At 47.5% G+C, this 19,873-nt stretch overlaps 1 protein-coding gene across 2 annotated transcripts in view; it reads right to left on the minus strand.

Annotated features, from left to right (window-relative positions):
* Nucleotides 1-3,391: 3,391 nt before the first annotated feature.
* Nucleotides 3,392-19,873, minus strand: part of UBXN8 (UBX domain protein 8) — a 31,711-nt gene continuing 15,229 nt past the window's right edge. Inside the window, exons 5-8 of one of the 2 annotated variants that reach the window (XM_062212989.1) lie at nucleotides 17,961-18,089; nucleotides 14,518-14,559; nucleotides 6,422-6,496; nucleotides 3,392-4,148 (exon numbers count right to left, since the gene is read on the minus strand). In XM_062212989.1, coding sequence (XP_062068973.1) covers nucleotides 3,975-4,148; nucleotides 6,422-6,496; nucleotides 14,518-14,559; nucleotides 17,961-18,089 — 420 coding nt within the window. In that variant the 3' untranslated portion in view covers nucleotides 3,392-3,974. The remainder of the gene's footprint in view (nucleotides 4,149-6,421; nucleotides 6,497-14,517; nucleotides 14,560-17,960; nucleotides 18,090-19,873) is intronic. The other variant, XM_062212990.1, reaches the window with a different exon arrangement.

Genomic DNA, 19,873 nt, shown 5'->3' on the forward strand with positions numbered 1-19,873 from the left:
CGCTTCAGTGGGACACGGATGGCTCCCTGGGTACCCCTGGTCAGGTCCACGCGCGGTTCTGAAACACAGGCACGCAGCTGCTGGAAGGATGGCCCCTCGGTCAGACCTGCTGCCAGGCACCGCCTTTCCACAGCTCTTGCCGGCCAGGAGGCGTGGCCTTCACCTTCAGCACACATGGACTCTAAGGCCTCTTTTAATGTTGACTCTCTCGCCTCTTTCAAGCTGACAAGGTCACCGCTGAAGTCGCGATTCTGAAGCCGTGGAGTCTTCGGGAATCTTCTTCAGAGGCATCTCCGTGACCTTCCTCAGGTCTGAGCAAAGCAGCTTAGAACTGCAGCCTCACCTCCACTCTAAAAGGGCCCCGAGTTGACCCTGGCTTTGACACTGAATTCTGCACCACCTGCCACCTGGAGAGGCTGGGCGTCTGCCGCACCTGGAGGCCGCTTCCTTCTCAGCCCGTCTCTTTCCTCTCCCGTTCTAACCGAGGGAGCGTGGAAGCGGCCTTTTTTTTTTTTTTTTTTTTTTTTGACAGGCAGAGTTAGACAGTGAGAGAGAGACAGAGAGAAAGGTCTTCCTTCCATTGGTTCACCCCCCAAATGGCCGCTACAACCGGTGTGCTGCGCCGATCCGAAGCCTGGAGCCAGGTGCTTCCTCCTGGTCTCCCATGTGGGTGCAGGGCCCAAGCACTCGGGCCATCCTCCACTGCCTTCCCCAGCCACAGCAGAGAGCTGACCTGGAAGAGGAGCAACCAGGACAGGATCAGTGCCCCGACCAGGACTAGAACCCGGGGTGCCGGTGCCACAAGTGGAGGATTAGCCTAGTGAGCCGCAGCGCGGGCCGGAAGAGGCCTTTTCAGTATTTGGATAATTAGGTCATTGGCTGCGTGTTCCACCTTCCGAATGGCTGTGGCTGACAGTGTTGTCAAACTCCTGACAGCTACACAACCAGGACTCCTTCCTCCAGCTCCCAGTCTTACTGACCTCCGTTTCCTGCAAGTCCACACCAGCAGGCTGATCAGAAACAACCGGGCAATCATCCACAACTTCCAGACACTTCGGGCTTCCACTCACACGCTCCTCAAAGCCGCTCCCACAAGGGAGGCTTTGTCGTGGAAGCACTTTGCTCACAGCACCCAGACCCACATTACACATTGCTCCCTTAGCCATGAGCTCAAAACTTGGCAAGTAAAAATTTACTTGATTTTTAAAAAGATTTATTTGAATGTGTTACAAAGAGAGAATAGACAGAGAAAGAAACAGAGAAAGAGAAATCTTCCATCCACTGGTTCACTTCTCAAGTAGCTGCAACGGCTAGGGCTGGGCCAGGCTGAAGCCAGGAGCTTCTTCCTGGTCTCCCATGTGGGTGCAGGGGCCCAAGCACTTGGGCCATCCTTCACTGCTTTCCCAGGCACATTAACAGGGAGCTGGATCAGAAGTGAAGCAGCCAGGTCTTGAACTGGCACCCATATGGGATGCTGGCATTCCAGGAGGCGGCTTTACCTGCTACGCCACAATGCTAATCTAATCTCTTGATTTTCTTAACAACCTACAATTTAAAAAATTTTTTTTTGCATTTGAGAGAAACAGAGCGAGCTCCCATTCACTGATTTAGTCCTCAAATGCCCACAACTGATGGAGCTGCAGTGGGCCAAGGGTGAGAACTCAACCCAGGTCTCCCATGAGGGTAGCAGGATTCCAGCCTCAGCTCCCAGGTACACATCACAGCAGGAAGCTGGAGCCAGGAACCAATCCAGGCACTCCAATGTGGAACACTGATTTCTTAACTGGCCTTTCAACCACTAGGCAAAACACCTGTCCCAGCATCACCACACAAGTGCTGCGGGCCAGCAAGCTCGGAGAATCTTAGCTGGGTGGTGCTGGTTCGAGGCTCCGTGAAGTTACACTCACACTGTTGGCCACAGCTGCAGTCTTAGGAGTTACTTACGCTTATTTCTGGGTATTGAGGCTATTAAATATCAAAATATTTAATTTTATTTTTGCAAACTTGTAAAATCTTGAAACTCTTTTATAATTAATTTTTTTTTTTAGATTTATTTATTTATTTGAAAGTCAGAATTAGAGAGAGAGGAGAGGCAGAGATCTTCCATCCACTTGGCCGCAATGGCCAGAGCTGTGCCGATCCAAAGCCAGGAGCCAGGAGTGCCTTCCAAGTCTCCCACGCAGGTGCAGGGACCCAAGGACTTGGGCCATCCTCCACTGCTTTCCCAGGCCATAGCAGAGGGCTGGATAGGAAGTGAAGCAGCCAGGACTCGAACCGCACCCATATGAGATGCAGGCACTGCTGGCAGCAGCTTTACCCACTGCGCCACAGCACTGGTCCCAATTAATTTGTATTCAGAAAAAAATTTTGTTTTTCAACATGGGATATTGTAGAGACAAGAAAAAAAAGACTGAGACAACGTCCTGTTGATTTTCAAAGATATATTAAGCATCTATTATGTAGCAAGTATTTCTGGTGTGAAGAAAAGACCACAGCCTCTGTCTTTAAGGAATTATGGATTTGTGAACACAAAAATATAGCTAATAACACAACGTGAAACACATGTGGGGGCTGGCACTGTGGCACAGCGGATAAAGCTGCTGCCTGCAACACCGGCATCCCATATGGGTGCCAGTTCATGTCCCAGCTGTTCCATTTCTGATCCACCTCCCTGCTATGGCCTGGGAAAAGCAGTAGAACATGGCCCAAGTGTTTGGGCCCCTGCCACCCACTTGGGAGACCCAAATGAGGCTCTTAGCTTTGGCTTGGCCCAGCACTAGCTATTGGAACCAACTGGGGATTGAATCAGTGGACTGAAGATCTCTTGTGTCTCTCCTCTCTCTGTAACTCTTTCAAAATGATTAAGTTTTTTAAAAATTTAAAAGATAAATTTTGCTCAAGTGGTAAATATAATACTAAAAGATGGGCAGGTTAGGGGTCAGCATTGTGGTACAGCAGTGTAAGCTGCTGCCTGCAGAGCCAGCATCCAGTATCAGAGCACGGGTTCAAGTCCTGGCTGCTCTGCTTCTGATCCAGCTCCCTGTTAATACACCTGGGAAGCAGCAGAGACTGGCCCAAGCACTTGGGCCCCTGCCACCCATCAGAAGACCCAGATGGAATGCCTGGCTCCTGGTTTTGGCCTGGCCCAGCCCTGGCTGTTATAGATGTTTGGGGAGTGAACCAGCATTCCTCCCTCTCTGTTTCACTCTGCCTTTCAAATGAATAAACAAATAAATCTTTGAAAAAAAAAAAAAAAAAAAAAACGAGTCAGATGAGCAGACTGCAGACAGACCCTGAGAAAGTAGCTGGAGAAAACAAATAGCCTTTCATACCGCACTCGGATTCTGAACTTGTGCATGGTCTGTAAGCAGGAAAACGCGATGACCAGATATATTAAAATATATGTGTTTTAATGCTTGCATGGTTTTATTCTTAAAAATATCGATCCACCTGGAACTTTTCAAATGTTACAACTTCGTACAAGGCAAAAGTATACAAACTGCAGACATTAGTACAGAAAACAGTAATGCATACTTACCAAGAACGTTAAAACCGTAGAGAGCTTTGAATCCTCTTTGGGGTTTTAATTTCTAGAAAAGCAGCAGGAATGGACATTCCTATTCAAGAGGCTGAAGGTTCCCCTGAATTGGCAAATAGTCCCTGTGTGCTGAACTGGGCTGAACACTCCGAACGTGGTTCCTAGCACTCTGTGTTTCAGCACCCTGAGAAACGTCAGCTGGGGAAGTGTCAGTGAGGAAGGGCCTTGCTAGACACTGCAGGCTGGCACAACCCACAAACGACCGGAGGCAGAGAGCGGGCCTTTTCTAATCCTTTATGTTGGCCAATCCCCACGAGTGGCAACGGTAAAGCGGCCACTGCCTTGCGCTCAGTCAAGGTGCAGCCGGGTTTTAATCCCTTGATTGTCCTGGAAGGCGTGGTGCAGCTGGCTGTACGTGCAGCAGGGAGTTCTCCCTCTACACCTCGGCGCTCTGCTCTTTCTCTTCTACATTGAGCACGGTGTCCACGGTTATCCCCACGTCCTCCAGGGACCAGTCTCCTGCCACTTCCAGAGGCTTTCTGGGAAAGGAGGTAGAGAGGCTGTAGAGAGCCGTGTGGTAGCCGACGTTCATCATCCAGTCCAGTAAGACCTGGAAGACAAGAGCTCAGTCACCACCACACACGGAGCACGCGGGCGCCTGTGGCTCGCGGGATTGGTCACGGCCGTGACGTGGGATCCCGTGTGCGGGAGCCGCGGGACAGAACGTCCACCCCCTCAGAGACACTTGTGGGCAGCTAACGGGAAGCAGCGTGCCACGAGCCTTGTCCCAGGGAAGGCACTACTGCCTCTTACAGGCGGTACCTACAAGAGCTCCACCCACACGTGAGCAACAGCCAGAGTTTTCACCCAGTAAGCGCAGAACAAAAGGCTAGCGTTTAGGAAAATGATCACTCAGATCAAAATCTCTCAGGGGCTTTGTCACAACAGACATGTCTACACTCTAGACTCTGCCTGAGGATGGCCTCATTTCCTTTTTTCAACTTTACTTGAGAGGCAGACAGACAGACAAGGGAGCTCTCATCTGTGGGTTCACTCGCCAAATGCCTGAGACAGCTGGGATTGGGCTGAGGTGGAAGCCAGAAGCCAGGGACCCAATCCAGGTCTCCCATGTGGGTGGCAAGAGCCCAATCACTTGTGCCATTACTGTCTCCTGGGGCTCGAGATAGCAGGAGGCTGCAGCGAGGAGCTGGAGGCAGGTATCAAATGCAGACCCTCGGGGCTGGTGCTATGGCGCAGCGGGTTAATGCCCTGGCCTGAAGGCCGGCATCCCTTATGGGCGCCGGTTCTAGTCCCAGCTGCTCCTCTTCCAATCCAGCCCTCTGCTATGGCCTGAGAAAGCCATGGAAGATAGCCCAAGGCCTTGGGCCCCTGCACCCCTGTGGGATACCCGAAAGAAATTCTTGGCTCCTGGCTTCGGATCAGCTCAGCTCTGGCCATTATGGCCATTTGGGGAGTGAACCAGCAGATGGAAGACCTCTCTCTCTCTGTCTCTATCTCTCTCCGTAACTCTGTCTTTCAAATAAATAAAAATAATCTAAAAAAAATAAATAAAATGCAAACCCTCCAACATGAAAAAGGTGGCGCCTTAACCCCACCTGGTGGGATGACCTGACTCTCAAGTTCACACTTCCTGTCATGAGGAGTCCCACAGTGATGATGAAAACGTCCACTTACTATTCCTAATAATGATGCCTGCCTCAAAACACACAATGTTTATTTCAAACGAAGGATGGTTTGTTGCATCAGGAAGAAAGGTGGATGACAGAATGTTCTAGAAGGAAGCTGCAGTTTCAAATATAGATAGTCCAAGAAACTACGGACATTCCATATAATAGATGTATACCTGTGTCAGGGTTTCTAAAACTCCGCAATATTCAGTATATGGGTATGCCTTAATTTAACCAATGCTTACATAAACACTTACAACTCTGAACATTGGTTTTATTTCTACAGAATAGATTCTTATAAATGAAATGGCTCAAAGATTTTTATCTAAAAAATATAATGGTAAATTCTCCCATAAGAACAGTGGTCCAACTGACATTATTAACAAGTTGTTGGAACCCTGGTGTGTTCCCCAAATACTTGATCCTCACTGATTCGAAATGAGGCCAAGTTTTTCCTTCATATTTTGATCTGCTTCTGTTTTAGGAAATCCTAACTCATGCTTTTTATCTGCCATCCTACTGAGGTGATTATCTTTTTGTAGATTTGTATAAGTTCCTTACAAAAATGACTATCAAACATGAAGATTAAATTTTTTTTTCAAATCAGCTTTTAACTTTATGAACATTTTCTTTGTAGAATTAGTTTTTATGTGGTTAAATCCATCAGTAATGCAACAATCAGGACAGAAAATTTATCATATTTTTAATGCACAAATAATTAAATGATGAAATGTACTTAGACAAGAAAATATACCAAACTCAGTGTGGCAACAGATCAAATTCTTTTCCCCTCTGCTCTTCTGTTTTCCAAATTATCTCTAACACACACAGTATTGTTTTTAAAAGAAAAAACAAAAACCGACTAAGACTGTTCTGGACACAAGCAATGGGGCATGGGTTAATAATCCATCAGCAACAAGGGGAGAAAAGTTAATACTGGCTGCTTCCTAAGAGCTTAATAGCGTCTTACTACCAACTGTGACAACGTACTCACACCAACACAACCAGCAAAAGGAAGAACCAGAACCCGACAACACTGGGATGCAGAGCTCACAGTCCAAAGCTGCCCAGCCAGTCCCACGCACAGGCCAGCGCCCCGTGTCCTTGTGGATGGGCAGGCCTGGGGACACACCACAGGTCAACCACTCCCACAGTCAGCAACCAGGCTTCTCACAGCAGGGACGGCCTCACTCACCTGTGCCCTGCAGGACTTAAAGAACCTTCTCCTCAGGACACTCCCAGTTGGACATCGGAGCGCCACAGTGACCACCTGGGGGACAAAGACGTTCACATTAGAATTCCGATCCACTGCTCCCGCAACTCCAGAAGCGCACACAGAGAGCGGCAGACATTCTGCTCTGAACAGGGGTCCAGATGAAGTTCACCCTCAACGCTGAAATAATTCTTCCAGAACGAAAGCGAGCGTCCTCCTCCGGCCTGCGGAGGGCAGCAGGAACTGCAGGTGTCTGCCCAGACAGGGAACCACGGCGTGGGGAACTAGCCCTGCATATTATGATAACATCTACAAATTTCAAACATTTATTCACTACAATAAATTTATCTTTTTAAATAATTTTTTTTTTTAATTTGAGAGATAGACAAAAGCATATATATATAGAGAGAGAACTCCTATCTGCTGTTTCACTCCTCAAATGCTTGCAATGGCCTGGACTGGGCTGGGCTGAAGCTGGGAGCCAGGAGCACAGTCCAAGTCTCCCACGTAGGTGGCAGGGACTGAACTGCCTGAGCCACCGTCACTGGCTCCCAGGATCTGAGTTAGCAGGAAAGGGGCCAAGAGCCAGGGTCGAGCACTAAAGGCAGGCACTCTGCTGCCGGATTGCAGGCATCTTGACTACTACCCACCTGCCCCTTAAACTGAATTCCATTTTCCACAAGCTTTTTGAAGTACCTTCAGAGAGAGAGAAAGTGAGAGAGAAGGAGAGGGAGAAAGCGATCTTCCGTCAAGCGGTTCACTTCCTAAATGCTTGCAACAGCCAGGGTTGGGCCAGGCCAAAGTCAGGGGCCAGGAACTCTATCCTGGCCTCCTGCATGGGTGACAGGAACCCACGTACTTGAGCCATCAATTGCTGCCACCCAAGATCATCAACAGGAAGTTAGATAGAAGCAGAGGTACCCTAACTCAAACCAGCACTATGATATGCAGGCATCCCGTGGGGTACCTTAACCCACTGCACCCCAAAACACCTACTCTGATATAAGACATTTCTACTTCCTCGCTATTACTTCTACTAAACAAAAGGTTTATAATAAATTATAAAATAAATCACAGGACTAAAAGCAAATTTTGCTGATTTTTTTTAAAAACAATATTTAGCTTTTTCATTCAGGTTTTGTTTAAGCTGCAATGATCTAGTAGAATTTAAAGCCAACTGCTGGGACCAGTGTTGTGGCACAGTGGGTTAAGCCACTGCTTTCGATATGAGTGCCTGTTCAAGTCCCAGCTGCTCTGCTTCTAATCCAGCTCCCTGCTTATGTGCCTTGGAAAGCAGCAGATGATGGCCCCAAGCACCAGGGCCCCACCACCCAGGTAGGAGACCCAGACGGTGTTCCAGGCTCCTGGCTTCAGCCTGGCCCAGCCCTGGCTGTTGTGAACTTTTGGGAAGTAAACCAGCAGATGGAAGATCTATCACTCTGCCTTTTCAAATAAATAAATATTTTGTAAACGGAAAAGGCCAACTGTGTTATGAGGAACCAGGGTTAAAATATAGTAAATTGCTGGCGCCGCGGCTCACTAGGCTAATCCTCTGCCTTGCGGCGCCGGCACACCGGGTTCTAGTCCCGGTCGGGGCACCGGTTCTGTCCTGGTTGCCCCTCTTCCAGGCCAGCTCTCTGCTGTGGCCAGGGAGTGCAGTGGAGGATGGCCCAGGTCCTTGGGCCCTGCACCCCATGGGAGACCAGGAGAAGCACCTGGCTCCTGCCATCGGAACAGCGCGGTGCGCCGGCCGCAGCGCGCTACTGCAGCGGCCATTGGAGGGTGAACCAACGGCAAAAGGAAGACCTTTCTCTCTGTCTCTGTCTCTCTCACTATCCACTCTGCCTGTCCAAAAAAAAAATATATATATATATATAGTAAATTACAGGCGGGTATTATGGCCCAATAGGTACACACCCACATTCCACAACGAAGTGCCTGGGATCAAATTCCACTTCTGCTTCCAATCCAGCTTCCTGCTAACAGGCCGGGGAGGCAGCAGAAGACAGCCCAAGAACTTGGGTTCCAACCACCCATGTGGGAAACCTGCGTGGAGTTCTTGGCTTTGGCTTGGCCCAACCCCAGCTGTTGTGGGCATTTGGGGAGTAAACCAGAGGATGGAAGATCTCTCCCTCTGTCTGACACCCTGCTTTTCAAATAAATAAATCTTTTTAAAAAAATATAGTGAATGAATGTTTTTAATTATGATAAGACAAATACTTGTGGGAAATGAACTATCACTATTTGAAATGTGGCAACTGTCTTTCTATTATATTTACTCTGAGGGTTGGCTATGCAATTTCTCCTAATATTACTAACAGTGCAGAGGGCTGATGTATGAATAGATAAAAATGCACGGGCCACAAACCAAACTGGGAAGTAAGTCAGGCTCCCAAACAATCTGCTAAATGAAATTTAACTCAAAAGTAGAAGCCACAATTAAAATTTGTTTTCCCGGTACTCTTGAAATAAGATAACATACAATGAAAATAACTGCCATGGAAATATATGATGATTTATAAAATTATTTCCAAATTATCTTACAATCTATGGCTACTGGATTTTCAAGTTAACAGTGGAACTGTGGGGTAAGTCTTGTGGTATGGTGGGTTAAGTCACTGCTTGGGGCATCTGTGATACATAGTAGAGGGCCTGGGGTTGAATCCTGCCTCTGCTTCCAATTCAGCTTCCTGCTAACGCACACCCTGGTAGGCAGCAGATGATGGCTCAGGTACTGCGTCTCTGCCACATGGGAGACCTGGATGAAGTTTCTGACTCCCAACTTTGGCCTGGCCCAGACCCAGCTATTGTGGGTATTTAGGAAGTGAGCCAGCAGATGGAAGATCCCTCTCTCTCTCTCTCTCTCTCTCTCTCTCTCTCTCTCTCGTTGCTATGCCTTTCCAATAAATAAAAATAAGTAAACTTTAAAAAATAAAAGTGAACAGTAACATAAGGTGAATATTCTATTGAGAATACTGGATTTCCATGAATTATTTTCTTCTCCCATTGAAAAATCTAAACATCACTGGTATTTTAATTCTGTAGATAGCTATAATACTAAACACGTAACGGGCCCTGAATAAGTCAGAGTGTACTGTGCAAGTAAGCACTGTATTATTTTTCAGATCCCTCCTGCTATTAGAAATCCATGTAGTTCCCTCGTCCTTTATTCTGCCCTTAAATCCAAGCAGGCTTGCAGTATATCAAGACTATCTCATCTGGTTCAATAGTATAACAGAGGCACAGGTACTACACATACAGAAATATACAAGGAGATGTCAGTAAATTCATCGAGAATGGAGTCAAAAGTTTACTTTGGGGGTGGGCGTTTTGGCGCGGTGGGTTACCATCACTTGGGAGGCTCACACCACATCCAGAGTGCTGGTGGAGGCCCAGCTCCTCCACCTGGGATCCAGCTTCCTGTTCATGCATCTGGGAAAGCAGTACTTGGGAAATCTGGATGGAGTTCCTGGCTCTTCTCTCTGTTACTACTTCTCCATCTCCCTCTGTATGCTGCCTTGTAAATAAATTATTCTTTAAAAACATTCTGGGGGCCCAGCGTGTGGCTTCACAGCAGGTTAAGCCACTGCCTACAATACTAGAATCCCGACTGCTCAGCTTCTGATCCAGCTCCCTGCTAATGACCCTGGGAAAGCAGCAGAGGATGGCCCAAGTGCTTGGACTGCTGCTACCCACATGGGAGACCTGAAGGAAACTCCTGGCTTTGGCCTGGCCCAGTCCTGACCATTACAGGGATTTGGGAAATGACCCAGCAGACTGAAGATCTCTCTTTTTCTGTCTCTCCCTCAACCTCTATTACTCTGCCTTTCAAATTAAAAAAAAAAAAAATTTTTTTTTTTATAAAGACTTATTTATTTGAAAGAGTTAAAAGGGGAGTGGGGGAGAGAGAGAGAGAGATCTTCTATCCACTGGTTCACACCCCAGATAGACATAAATGGCCAGGCTGAAGCCAGGAGCTTCATCTGGGTCTTCCACATGGGTGGCAGGGGGCCCAAACAAGTAGGCCATCTTCCCCTGCTTTTCCCGGGCCATTAGCAGGGGGCTGGATCAGAAGTGGAGCAGCCAGGATATGAGTTGGCACCCATATAGGACACTGGTGTTGCAGGTGGCAGCCTAACCCATTACGCCATAGTGCCAGCTCCAATAAACTTATCTTTTAATTCCATTTTCTACAAACTGTTTGAAGTACTCTTGTGTATATATATATATATATATATATATGAATGAAGGCTTTATCTAGTTCTGATCTTTAAAAAGATTTATTTATTTTAAAGGCAGAGTTACAGAGAGAAAGAGACCTTCCATCCGCTGGTTCACTCCCCAAATGGCCACAATGGCCAGGGCTAAGACAAGCCAAAGCTAGGAGCCCAAAACTCCATCTGGGTCTCCCATGTGGGTGCAGGCGCTGAAGCATTTGAGCCATCCTCCACTGCTTTCCCAGGCCATTAGCGGGGAGCTGGATTCAAAGCTGGGTCTCCAACTGGAGCTCATGTTAGATGCTGGTGTCAGAGGCAGCGGCTTTACCTGCTGCATAACAACACCTCCCCGGAAGTACTTTGCTAGGGTCATACGGTGGGAGCTGCTGGAAAGGTTACAGTCCCCAAATAGAATGCTTTCCTCTTTTTCTTTATTTTTTCTGCTCGTTTGTTTGGCTTTTAACTTTCTTTTCTCTTTTTTTAAAGATTTATTTATTTGAAAGGCAGAGTTGCAGAGAGGCAGAGGCAGAGAGAGAGAGAGAGAGAGAGAAAGGTCTTCCATCCGCTGGTTCACTCCTCAGTTGGCCACGATGGCCAAAGCTATGCCAATCCAAAGCCAGGAAACAGGAGCTTCCTCTGGGTCTCCCAAGCGGGTGCAGGGGCCCAAGCACTTAGGCCATCCTCCACTGCTTTCCCAGGCCACAGCAGAGAGCTGAATAGGAAGTGGAGCAGCCAGGACTAGAACCAGTGTCCTAATGGAATGCCAGCACTGCAGGCGGCAGCTTTACCAGCTGTGCCACAGCGCCGGCCCCCAGCTTTTAACTTTCTTGACAATAACACATCAAGCTTAAAGACTGTTGACATTATTGTGGAAAAGCGCTGAGTGGAGGCAGACATGTCCAGAGGAACCAGGCCTGGGAACAGGTGAGCACATCAGGGGGAAGAGAACAAGACAGAGTGAGAAAATCACTGAAAGATGGAATGGGACGTGTGAAGCCATCCGAGACCGTGAATGGCTAGCAGGCAATAAAGAACTTCTGCAGTGAATTCTTCAAAATCCATGAGCAGTGCTAACTGTGCACAGAAAAAGCCCAACACCCAAGGATGATCCTGTTAGGATCAAAATGTTTCGTTGTTATTGTCTCTTGATTAGTACAGAATAGAATGTTCTATAAAAGTATCAAATAGCATCAATGACACATTAATGGTATCCACTACAAGCCCTCATTATATAATATAAACATTGCTTGTACCAATTAATTCAGTGTCTAGAAATCATATGTTATGTATATATATTTTTAAAGGTTTATTTATTTATTTGAAAGTCAGAGTTACACAGAGAGAGAAGGAGAGGCAGAGAGAGAGAGAGATCTTCTATCCGCTGGTTCACTCCCCAACTGGCTGCAATAGTCAGAGCTGGGTCCATCCGAAGCCAGAAGCCAGGAGCTTCTTCCAGGTCTCCCATGTGAGTGCAGGGGCCCAAACACTTGGGCCATCTTCCACTGCCTTCCCAGGCCATAGCAGAGCTGGATCGGAAGTGGAGCAGCTGGGACTCGAACCGGTGCCCATATAGAATGCTGGCACTGCAGGCGATGGCTTTACCTGCTACGCCACAGTGCCAGCCCCATGCTGTATATATTTGTATATATTTGACATGTGCATTTTTCTGGTAATAATTATTTACTATAATTCTATTGACATTATTAACCAAAAACGAAGCAGACAGAAGCAATAAGCAGAGAAGAGAGAAGCAAATGGAACCAGGACTGCTTATAAAGTACTGAGAGGAGAGTACCAGGGAGAGGCGGGACCCCTGGCTCTAATCCTGGCCCCGGCAGCAGGTACTGGACCCTCCGTCTCCTGTGGCGTCAGCCTCAGCTGAGATGGAATGGGACTGTTTTGAAGTCTGCTCTAGCTCCAGAATGCCACTGCTGTCACATTTCCGTAAAGAGTGTAACACAGAATGCCATCTGCCAAATACAGGGAGAACGTGGCCAGGCAGCAAAATGCAGCGCTGATCAGTCACACAAGGAGAGCAGCGCCGCCCGCCGGTGACGGCGCCAGCCTCTGCACCTGCTTCTCAGCCCATGAGGGTCACAGACCCAAGCCTCAGCAGGAACATACAGCCGTCTCCCATCATCACAGACAGGCGCAGCTCTCAGGGCTTCACTGGCGCCCTGATGTCCGCGATCCACAAACCTCGGTCCCGAGCTGTGCTTCTGCAGGAATCCCCTCACATGCTGCAAAGCCAGGGTTCATTCATAATAGTCTCTTCCTGCCGGGCCTAAGCTAGACGTAATTACTCCTGTGTCACACAATGGCTGTGGTGGATACCAACCTAGGGCCTGACGAGAAGTGAGGATCGGGACAGGACACGGACAGGGAATCAGGAGTCTTTAAAAAAGCTGTTTTTCTCCCACGGGTCAGGAGTCGGCACTGTACACGTGCACTGTCTCTATCTCTGTGTGACTTGCAGGTTTTCCTCAGCTATCCAAAGTACTCATCTCAAGTTTTATGAATGTGTTCACAAAAATGAGGCCCTTCCGGGGCAGGCATTTGGAAGACTGGTTAAGCTACTGGATGGGATGCCTGCTTCCCATATCAGAGTTTCTGGGTTCAAGTCTCATCTCCCCTTCTGATTCTAGCATTCTGGGAGGCAGCAGGTAATGCCTCAAGGACTTGGGCACCTGCCACCTACGTGGGAGACCAAGATTGAGTTCAAACTTCTGGCTTTGGCCTGGCCCAGCCCCGGCTATTGGAGCACTTGGGGAGTGAACCAGCACATGGAAGATGTCTGTCTGTCTCTGTCTTTCAAATAAATAAAGATAAATAAAATTTTTAGGCTAAAAAAGAAAAAGGAAACAAGAAAAATAAGACCCTCCCAATTGCTTTCATGGCTGATGCAAAAATGGTTCTGTGTTGACCAGCGCAGTAGCAGAGAGCCCCGGGAAAGTGAAGGCCAGGTGGTCACTCCTGACCATCGCCCAGATGCCTTCCTGGCTGATAAGGCGTGTGCTCTCCACCCGTCAGAGGTGTGTGACCTCAGTGGTCGGGAACAGGAGGGCAGCACAGACTGTGACAAAGCAGCGGGGAGGAAGCAGCTCAGGACACAGTGGGGACGAGCTGACCCCAAGGCCCCCAACAGCAAGCCGTCCTCAAATTACAACATCCACAAGACCACGTGCAGCCTTCACTGCGATTCAATTTGGAGTCATCTTCCGATTTTCACTTTGTTGAAGTAAGTACCTCGTTTGCTGACCAGAAGGTCTGGAAAAGCCCACATGTATCTTACCTTGACCTGAGGCAATCAATGAGTGAGGTGGCTCTAAAAGACAGCAGGCTGGGGCCAGCACTGTGCTGCCTGCGGCACCGGCATCTCACATGGACACTGGTTTGAGTCCTGGCTGCTCTATTTCCTATCCAGCTCTCTGCTATGGCCTGGAAAGGCAGTAGAAGATGGTCCAAGACCTTGGGCCTCTGCACCCACGTGGGAGACCTGGAAGAAGCTCCTGGCTCCTGGCTTTAGATTGGCTCAGCTCCAGCCATTGCAGCCATCTGGGGAGTGAACCAGCAGATGGAAAACCTCTCTCTCTCTCTGTCTGTAACTCTGTCTCTCAAATAAATAAATAAAATCTTAAAAAAAAAAAAAAAAAAAAAAGACAGCAGGCAGCAGGCATCCAAAGCAAGACTCAGCCAAGGGCTGAAGGGATGTGACACCAACATTCAGGACAAGACCCACCTACAGTGCAACCCCGTGAGCACTGCCACTCTTTCTTCACCTGAGTTTAGATAAGACATACTTGACGTTAAACAAGAAGACAGAAGACACATTTAAACTCTCAAAGAAAGAAATGAGCTTACTTCTCTAGCTGTTGGGGAAGGCTCTTCAGGCAGATCAACAACCTAAAGAAAAACAAACACTGGTGAGAGGAATGTCACCAAGGATGACTGCTCAATGAAAAGAATTCCTTTCAGTATAGAGTTTAGACACAGCTAAGCTTAATGTAACCTTTTATTTCAATATATTTGTAAAGTGTTTACAATGGGGTTGGTGTATGGCACATCAGGTTAGGCCACCGCTTCCAATGCCAGCACCCTATATGGGTGCTTGGTTCAAGTCCCAGCTGCTCCACTTCCAATCCAACTCCTGGCTTATGTGCCTGAGAAAGCAGGGGAAGATGGCCCAAGTACATAGGTCCCTGCCGCTCACGTGGGACACCTGGATGGAGTTCCAGGCTCCTGACTTTGGCCTGGCCCAGCCTGGACCATTATGGCCATTTGGGGAGTGAACCAGTGGATATAAGATTGAATCTCTCTCTCTCCTCCCCCACCTCTATGCATGTCTGCCTTTCGAATAATAAATAAATAAATAAATATTTTTTTAAAAAGAGTTTATAATGAAAATAGGAGCTCAATTAATAAACATTATTGGGTAAGCAACTTTGTATTAACAATAATTCATGAAAATAAAATTTAAGATGGCAGCTACACAATTAAAATTTTTTGATTTTACGATATCCAAAGAAAGTATATGAGAATGCTTCAAGTTTGTGGAAAATGGAATAAAAAGATAAAGTTAGGGCATTTAGCCTAGCAGTCAAGACCCTGGTTAGAATGCCTAGACTGGTGGTGTGGCACAGTGGCTTAAACCCATTGCCTGCACACCAGCATCCCAAATAATATTGATTCAAGTCCTGGCTGCTCTAATTCTGATCCAGCTCCCCACTAATGCACCTGGGAAAGCAGTGGAAGATAGCCCAAGTGCTTGGGCCCATGTAGGAGACCCAGAGGAAGTTCCAGGTTCCTGGTTTCAATCTGGCCCAGCCCCGGCTATTGCTCCCTCTCCCTCAGTAACACTGCCTTTCAAATAAATAAGTATTAAAAAAAAAAAAAAAGAAAGAAAAAAGAATGCCTGAGTCTCCTACTGGAGTCCCTGGCTTCCACAACAACCTGACTCCCTGTCCTAGCATCGTGCTAATGCGCACCCTAGAAGGCAGCAGGTGATGGGTCAACTAATTGGGTTCCTGCCTCATATGTAGGAGACCTAGATGGGGTTACTAGCTCCCAGTTTTGGCCTCAAGGCCATTATGAACTTTTATATATATATAAAATATATATATATATATATTTAAATTTTCATTTGAAAGACAGAAATAGAGACAGATCTTTCATCCACTGGTTCACTTCCCAAATGTCTGCAACAGGCATGGCTGGACCAGGCTGAAGCCAGGAACTGGGAACTCCATCCAGGTTCCCACGTAATTGGCAAGGACCCAGGTAAGCACCACCTGCTGCCTCCCAGAGTGTTCACTGGCAAGATGCCGGATTGGCCATGTGGGATGTGGGTGTCCCAAGTGGAGACTTAACTGCTATGCCACAGATTTCACTGTAGGCATTTGAGGAGCGAACCAGGGGATGCAAGCTCTCTCCTATCTGTGTCTCTCTCTGCCTCTCAAATAAATAAATAAGTAAATAATTTACTTTAAAAAAGATAAATTTGTCGTGATCAAAAATTTTTTTAAATCCATCATTTTTTTTTTTTTATTTTTGACAGGCAGAGTGGACAGTGAGAGAGAGAGAGAGAGACAGAGAGAAAGGTCTTCCTTTGCCGTTGGTTCACCCTCCAATGGCCGCCGCGGCAGGCGCGCTGCGACCCGCGCACCGCGCTGATCCGATGGCAGGAGCCAGGTGCTTCTCCTGGTCTCCCATGGGATGCAGGGCCCAAGCACTTGGGCCATCCTCCACTGCACTCCCTGGCCACAGCAGAGAGCTGGCCTGGAAGAGGGGCAACCGGGACAGAATCCGGTGCCCCGACCGGGACTAGAACCCGGTGTGCCGGCGCCGCAAGGCGGAGGATTAGCCTAGTGAGCCGCGGCGCCGGCGCGAAATCCATCATTTTTTAATAGCATGCATTTTCCATGAACTTAAAGTATCCACATATAAATTACTGTTTTAAAGAAACAGATAAATGTTAACATGAATTAAGTTTTAATAAGACCCTCAAAGTATTTAAGTTCATACACACACACACACACACACCTTAATAGGAATACAGTATTTCTCTTCATTGGTGCTCCTAGGGGACTGGGTAGCAACCATTCACTTTGCTTGCTTTTGTCTTTTTATTCACATTTCCCTCTCTCTGTTAATCTATTAGAAACCAGAAGTTCAGATCATTTTCTCTCACTAAAACCACTGTTGGGGCCACAGCTGTGGCATAGCGGGTTAAGCCACCACTTGCAACATCAACATAACATATCATAGTGACAGTTTAAGTTCCAATTACTCTGTTTCTGATCTAGCTCCCTGCTAATGCCCCTGTGAAGGGGGTGGAAGACGGCCCAAGTGCTTGGGTCCCTGCACCCACATGGGAAACCCAGAAGCAGCTCCTGGCTCCTGGCTTTGGATCAGCTCAGCTCTGGCCATTGTGGCCCATCTAGGGAGTGAACCAGCAGATGGAAGACCTTTCTCTCTCTCTCCCTCTCTGCCTATAACTCCACCTCTCAAGTAAATAAATAAAACCCACATGTGAATATCAAACAAAATTTCCCATCAGCAGGGGATAATGTTACCAACAAAAAGCAAAGCAAGTTTAATGACTCCATGGAGCTGACGACAGGTGTGTGAAATGTTAACAGTCCAATAACCTCATTTGCCCTCTCACACTCTGCTACAGCCCCAGGAAATCTCCACCTTGAAGGGCAAGGTAATGCACACTACCTTCAGGGACGAGGCAGCCCCCAGATCTCTCCAAGAGTCAGAAAAACAGATCTCTCTGCCCCAACCTTTGCCAACTGCAAATTAAAATCAACTCAGGGATTAAAGATGTGAAAGCAGCACAGGACTAATAAACCTGGGCACTATTCCAAAGTGGTTGATGGCTGGCCGCAAAGGGTCAGTGAGGAAAATTACACACTCACGCTAATTGTAGGAATTAGCCTCTCACGAAACACAGCTTAATAACAGGTTAAGCTACCTAACAGGAATGGCTCCCTTAGTAAACACTGTATTTTCCGTTTCTACGTAATATTATTTCCTCAGTAAAAATGATTTTCTGAATTGCTATCATTTATCGCTATAGCTTTCCTCTACATTGCTATCAGACACCCTATTCCTATTGAACATTAACATGAAAACGAAAATCTTACACCTCACCCTCAGTGCAGCTGATCACTTTGGACGGTGGTGAGGTTGCGTCCCCAGGATTAAAAGCCAGCTGCCCCCTTCACCCATTCTGCCTGCCACAAGACAGTACTCCCACTGTGCACGGCTACAGTTCACGGAGCAGGGATTAAGCAACGAACCTCCTTCTGCACGGGCTGGACGGCAGGTGGCAGAGCTTCCCTTGGAGGCTTGCGTCTCCTTGCTGCATCTCGGCTAGAGGTTTCCACAGACGTCGGATTTGCATCTTCAGGCACCGAATCTTCATCGCCCTGGTCAGAAACAGACAATTTCTGAACAGATGGTCTCAGTCCCTTTCATCCTACTGACAATGGCTCTTTTATCCTGAAGGCATTTCAGTAGAAAACAGGAGTCTAAACAAGCCATCATTAGACCCAGGCAATTAAAGCATTACCTCCTTGACAAGAAAACTGCAGGCTTCCTGTCGTCCAGAAACCACCCTCACCCAGCGCTGGGCCTCCAGCTCACAGGCAAGGCTGGAAAAGGCCCTTCCCTCTGTGACTAACCCCCGGTCCCTCAGCAGGACGGAAAGGGAAAAAGCCCGAATGACATCTTTCCTCCTGTCAGCAAAGGAAGCAAGGGGGTGCACGGGGCGATGGCTTCAGAGACCAGGAACACAGGACACCTATGTAAAAACCTACGGCTGGACTCAGGAGTGTGTTACACAGAAACACATTTTAGGTTTCAAACATTCACTTTCCTTTTTTTTTTTTTTTTTTTCTTTTTTATTCATTGGGGCCATTACTGTGGTACAGTGGGTTAAAGCCCTTGCCTGAAGCGCCAGTTCAAGTCCTGGCTACTCCACTTCAGATACAGCTCTTTCTCTGCTATGGCCTGGGAAAGCAGTAGAAGAAGGCCCAAATGCTTGGGGCCCTGCACCCACGTGGGAGACCTGGAGAAGCTCCTGGCTCCTGGCTTTGGATCGGCACAGCTCCAGCTGTTGGGGCCATCTGGGGAGTGAACTAACAGATGGAGGACTTCTCTTTCTCTCTACCTCTCTCTGTAACTCTTTCAAATAAACAAAATAAATCTTTTTAAAAAATTACTTATTTATTTGAAAGTCAGAGTTACACACAGAGAGAGTTTCTACCGGGTCTCCCACATGGGTGCAGGGGTTCAAGTACTGGGGTCATCTTCCACTGCTTTCCCACGTACATGAGCAGGGAGCTGGATCAGAAGTGGAGCAGCCAGGACTTGAACTGGCGGCCATATGGGATGCCGGCACTGCAGGTGCCCCTATCTTCATGTTCTTTAACAGTCCTAATGGCCTTAAGTCAGAAGGACATCAACAGCCTACTCTGTCTCCCTGACATTTTGTTGTGCCCATTAATCGAGTTAAAAATAGAAACTAGTAGCACCCTTGAAGACCTAGCCTAACAGCAACAGGCTAATGACTATTTTTGAAAGAGACTTGCCACGCTGGAAAAAACAATAAACCCACCAATGTCTGTCAACCCCACAATGGAACAGAAGACAAACTCAACTCTGAAGCGAAACCACGGAGCAGGTGTTCAGCCCCGTGGGTAAGCGGGCACTTGGGATACCCACATCCCGTAACAGGATGCCAGTGTTGGAGTCTTGGCTCTGTTCCCTCTCCCAGCTTCCTGTGAACGCACACTCTGCTGGCAGCAGTGATACTTAGGTGAGTACTTGGGTTGCTATCACCCATGTGGGAGAACCGAATTAAAGTTCCTGGCTTCTGGCTTCCACCTGGCTCAGCCCTGCCTATTGTAGGCACTACTGTAGGCTATTGGGGACTGAACCAGGAGACGGGCAGTTTCTCTTTATTCTCCCTCTCCCTGTCTCTCCACCTCTTCAACAAAACTAAGTAAATTTTTAAAAGTCTATAAAAAGAAGAGAAATCACAACTTAAAATGTTGCCTATCTTTCATGCTAACTTTATGATCTACTTTTTTTTTTTTTTTTTTGGACAGGCAGAGTGGACAGTGAGAGAGAGACAGAGAGAAAGGTCTTCCTTTGCCGTTGGTTCACTGTGCTGATATGATCTACTCTTGATTGTTTTATGACATTTTTC

The sequence above is a fragment of the Lepus europaeus genome, chromosome 16, assembly GCF_033115175.1.
Source record: "Lepus europaeus isolate LE1 chromosome 16, mLepTim1.pri, whole genome shotgun sequence".
NCBI lineage: Eukaryota > Metazoa > Chordata > Mammalia > Lagomorpha > Leporidae > Lepus > Lepus europaeus.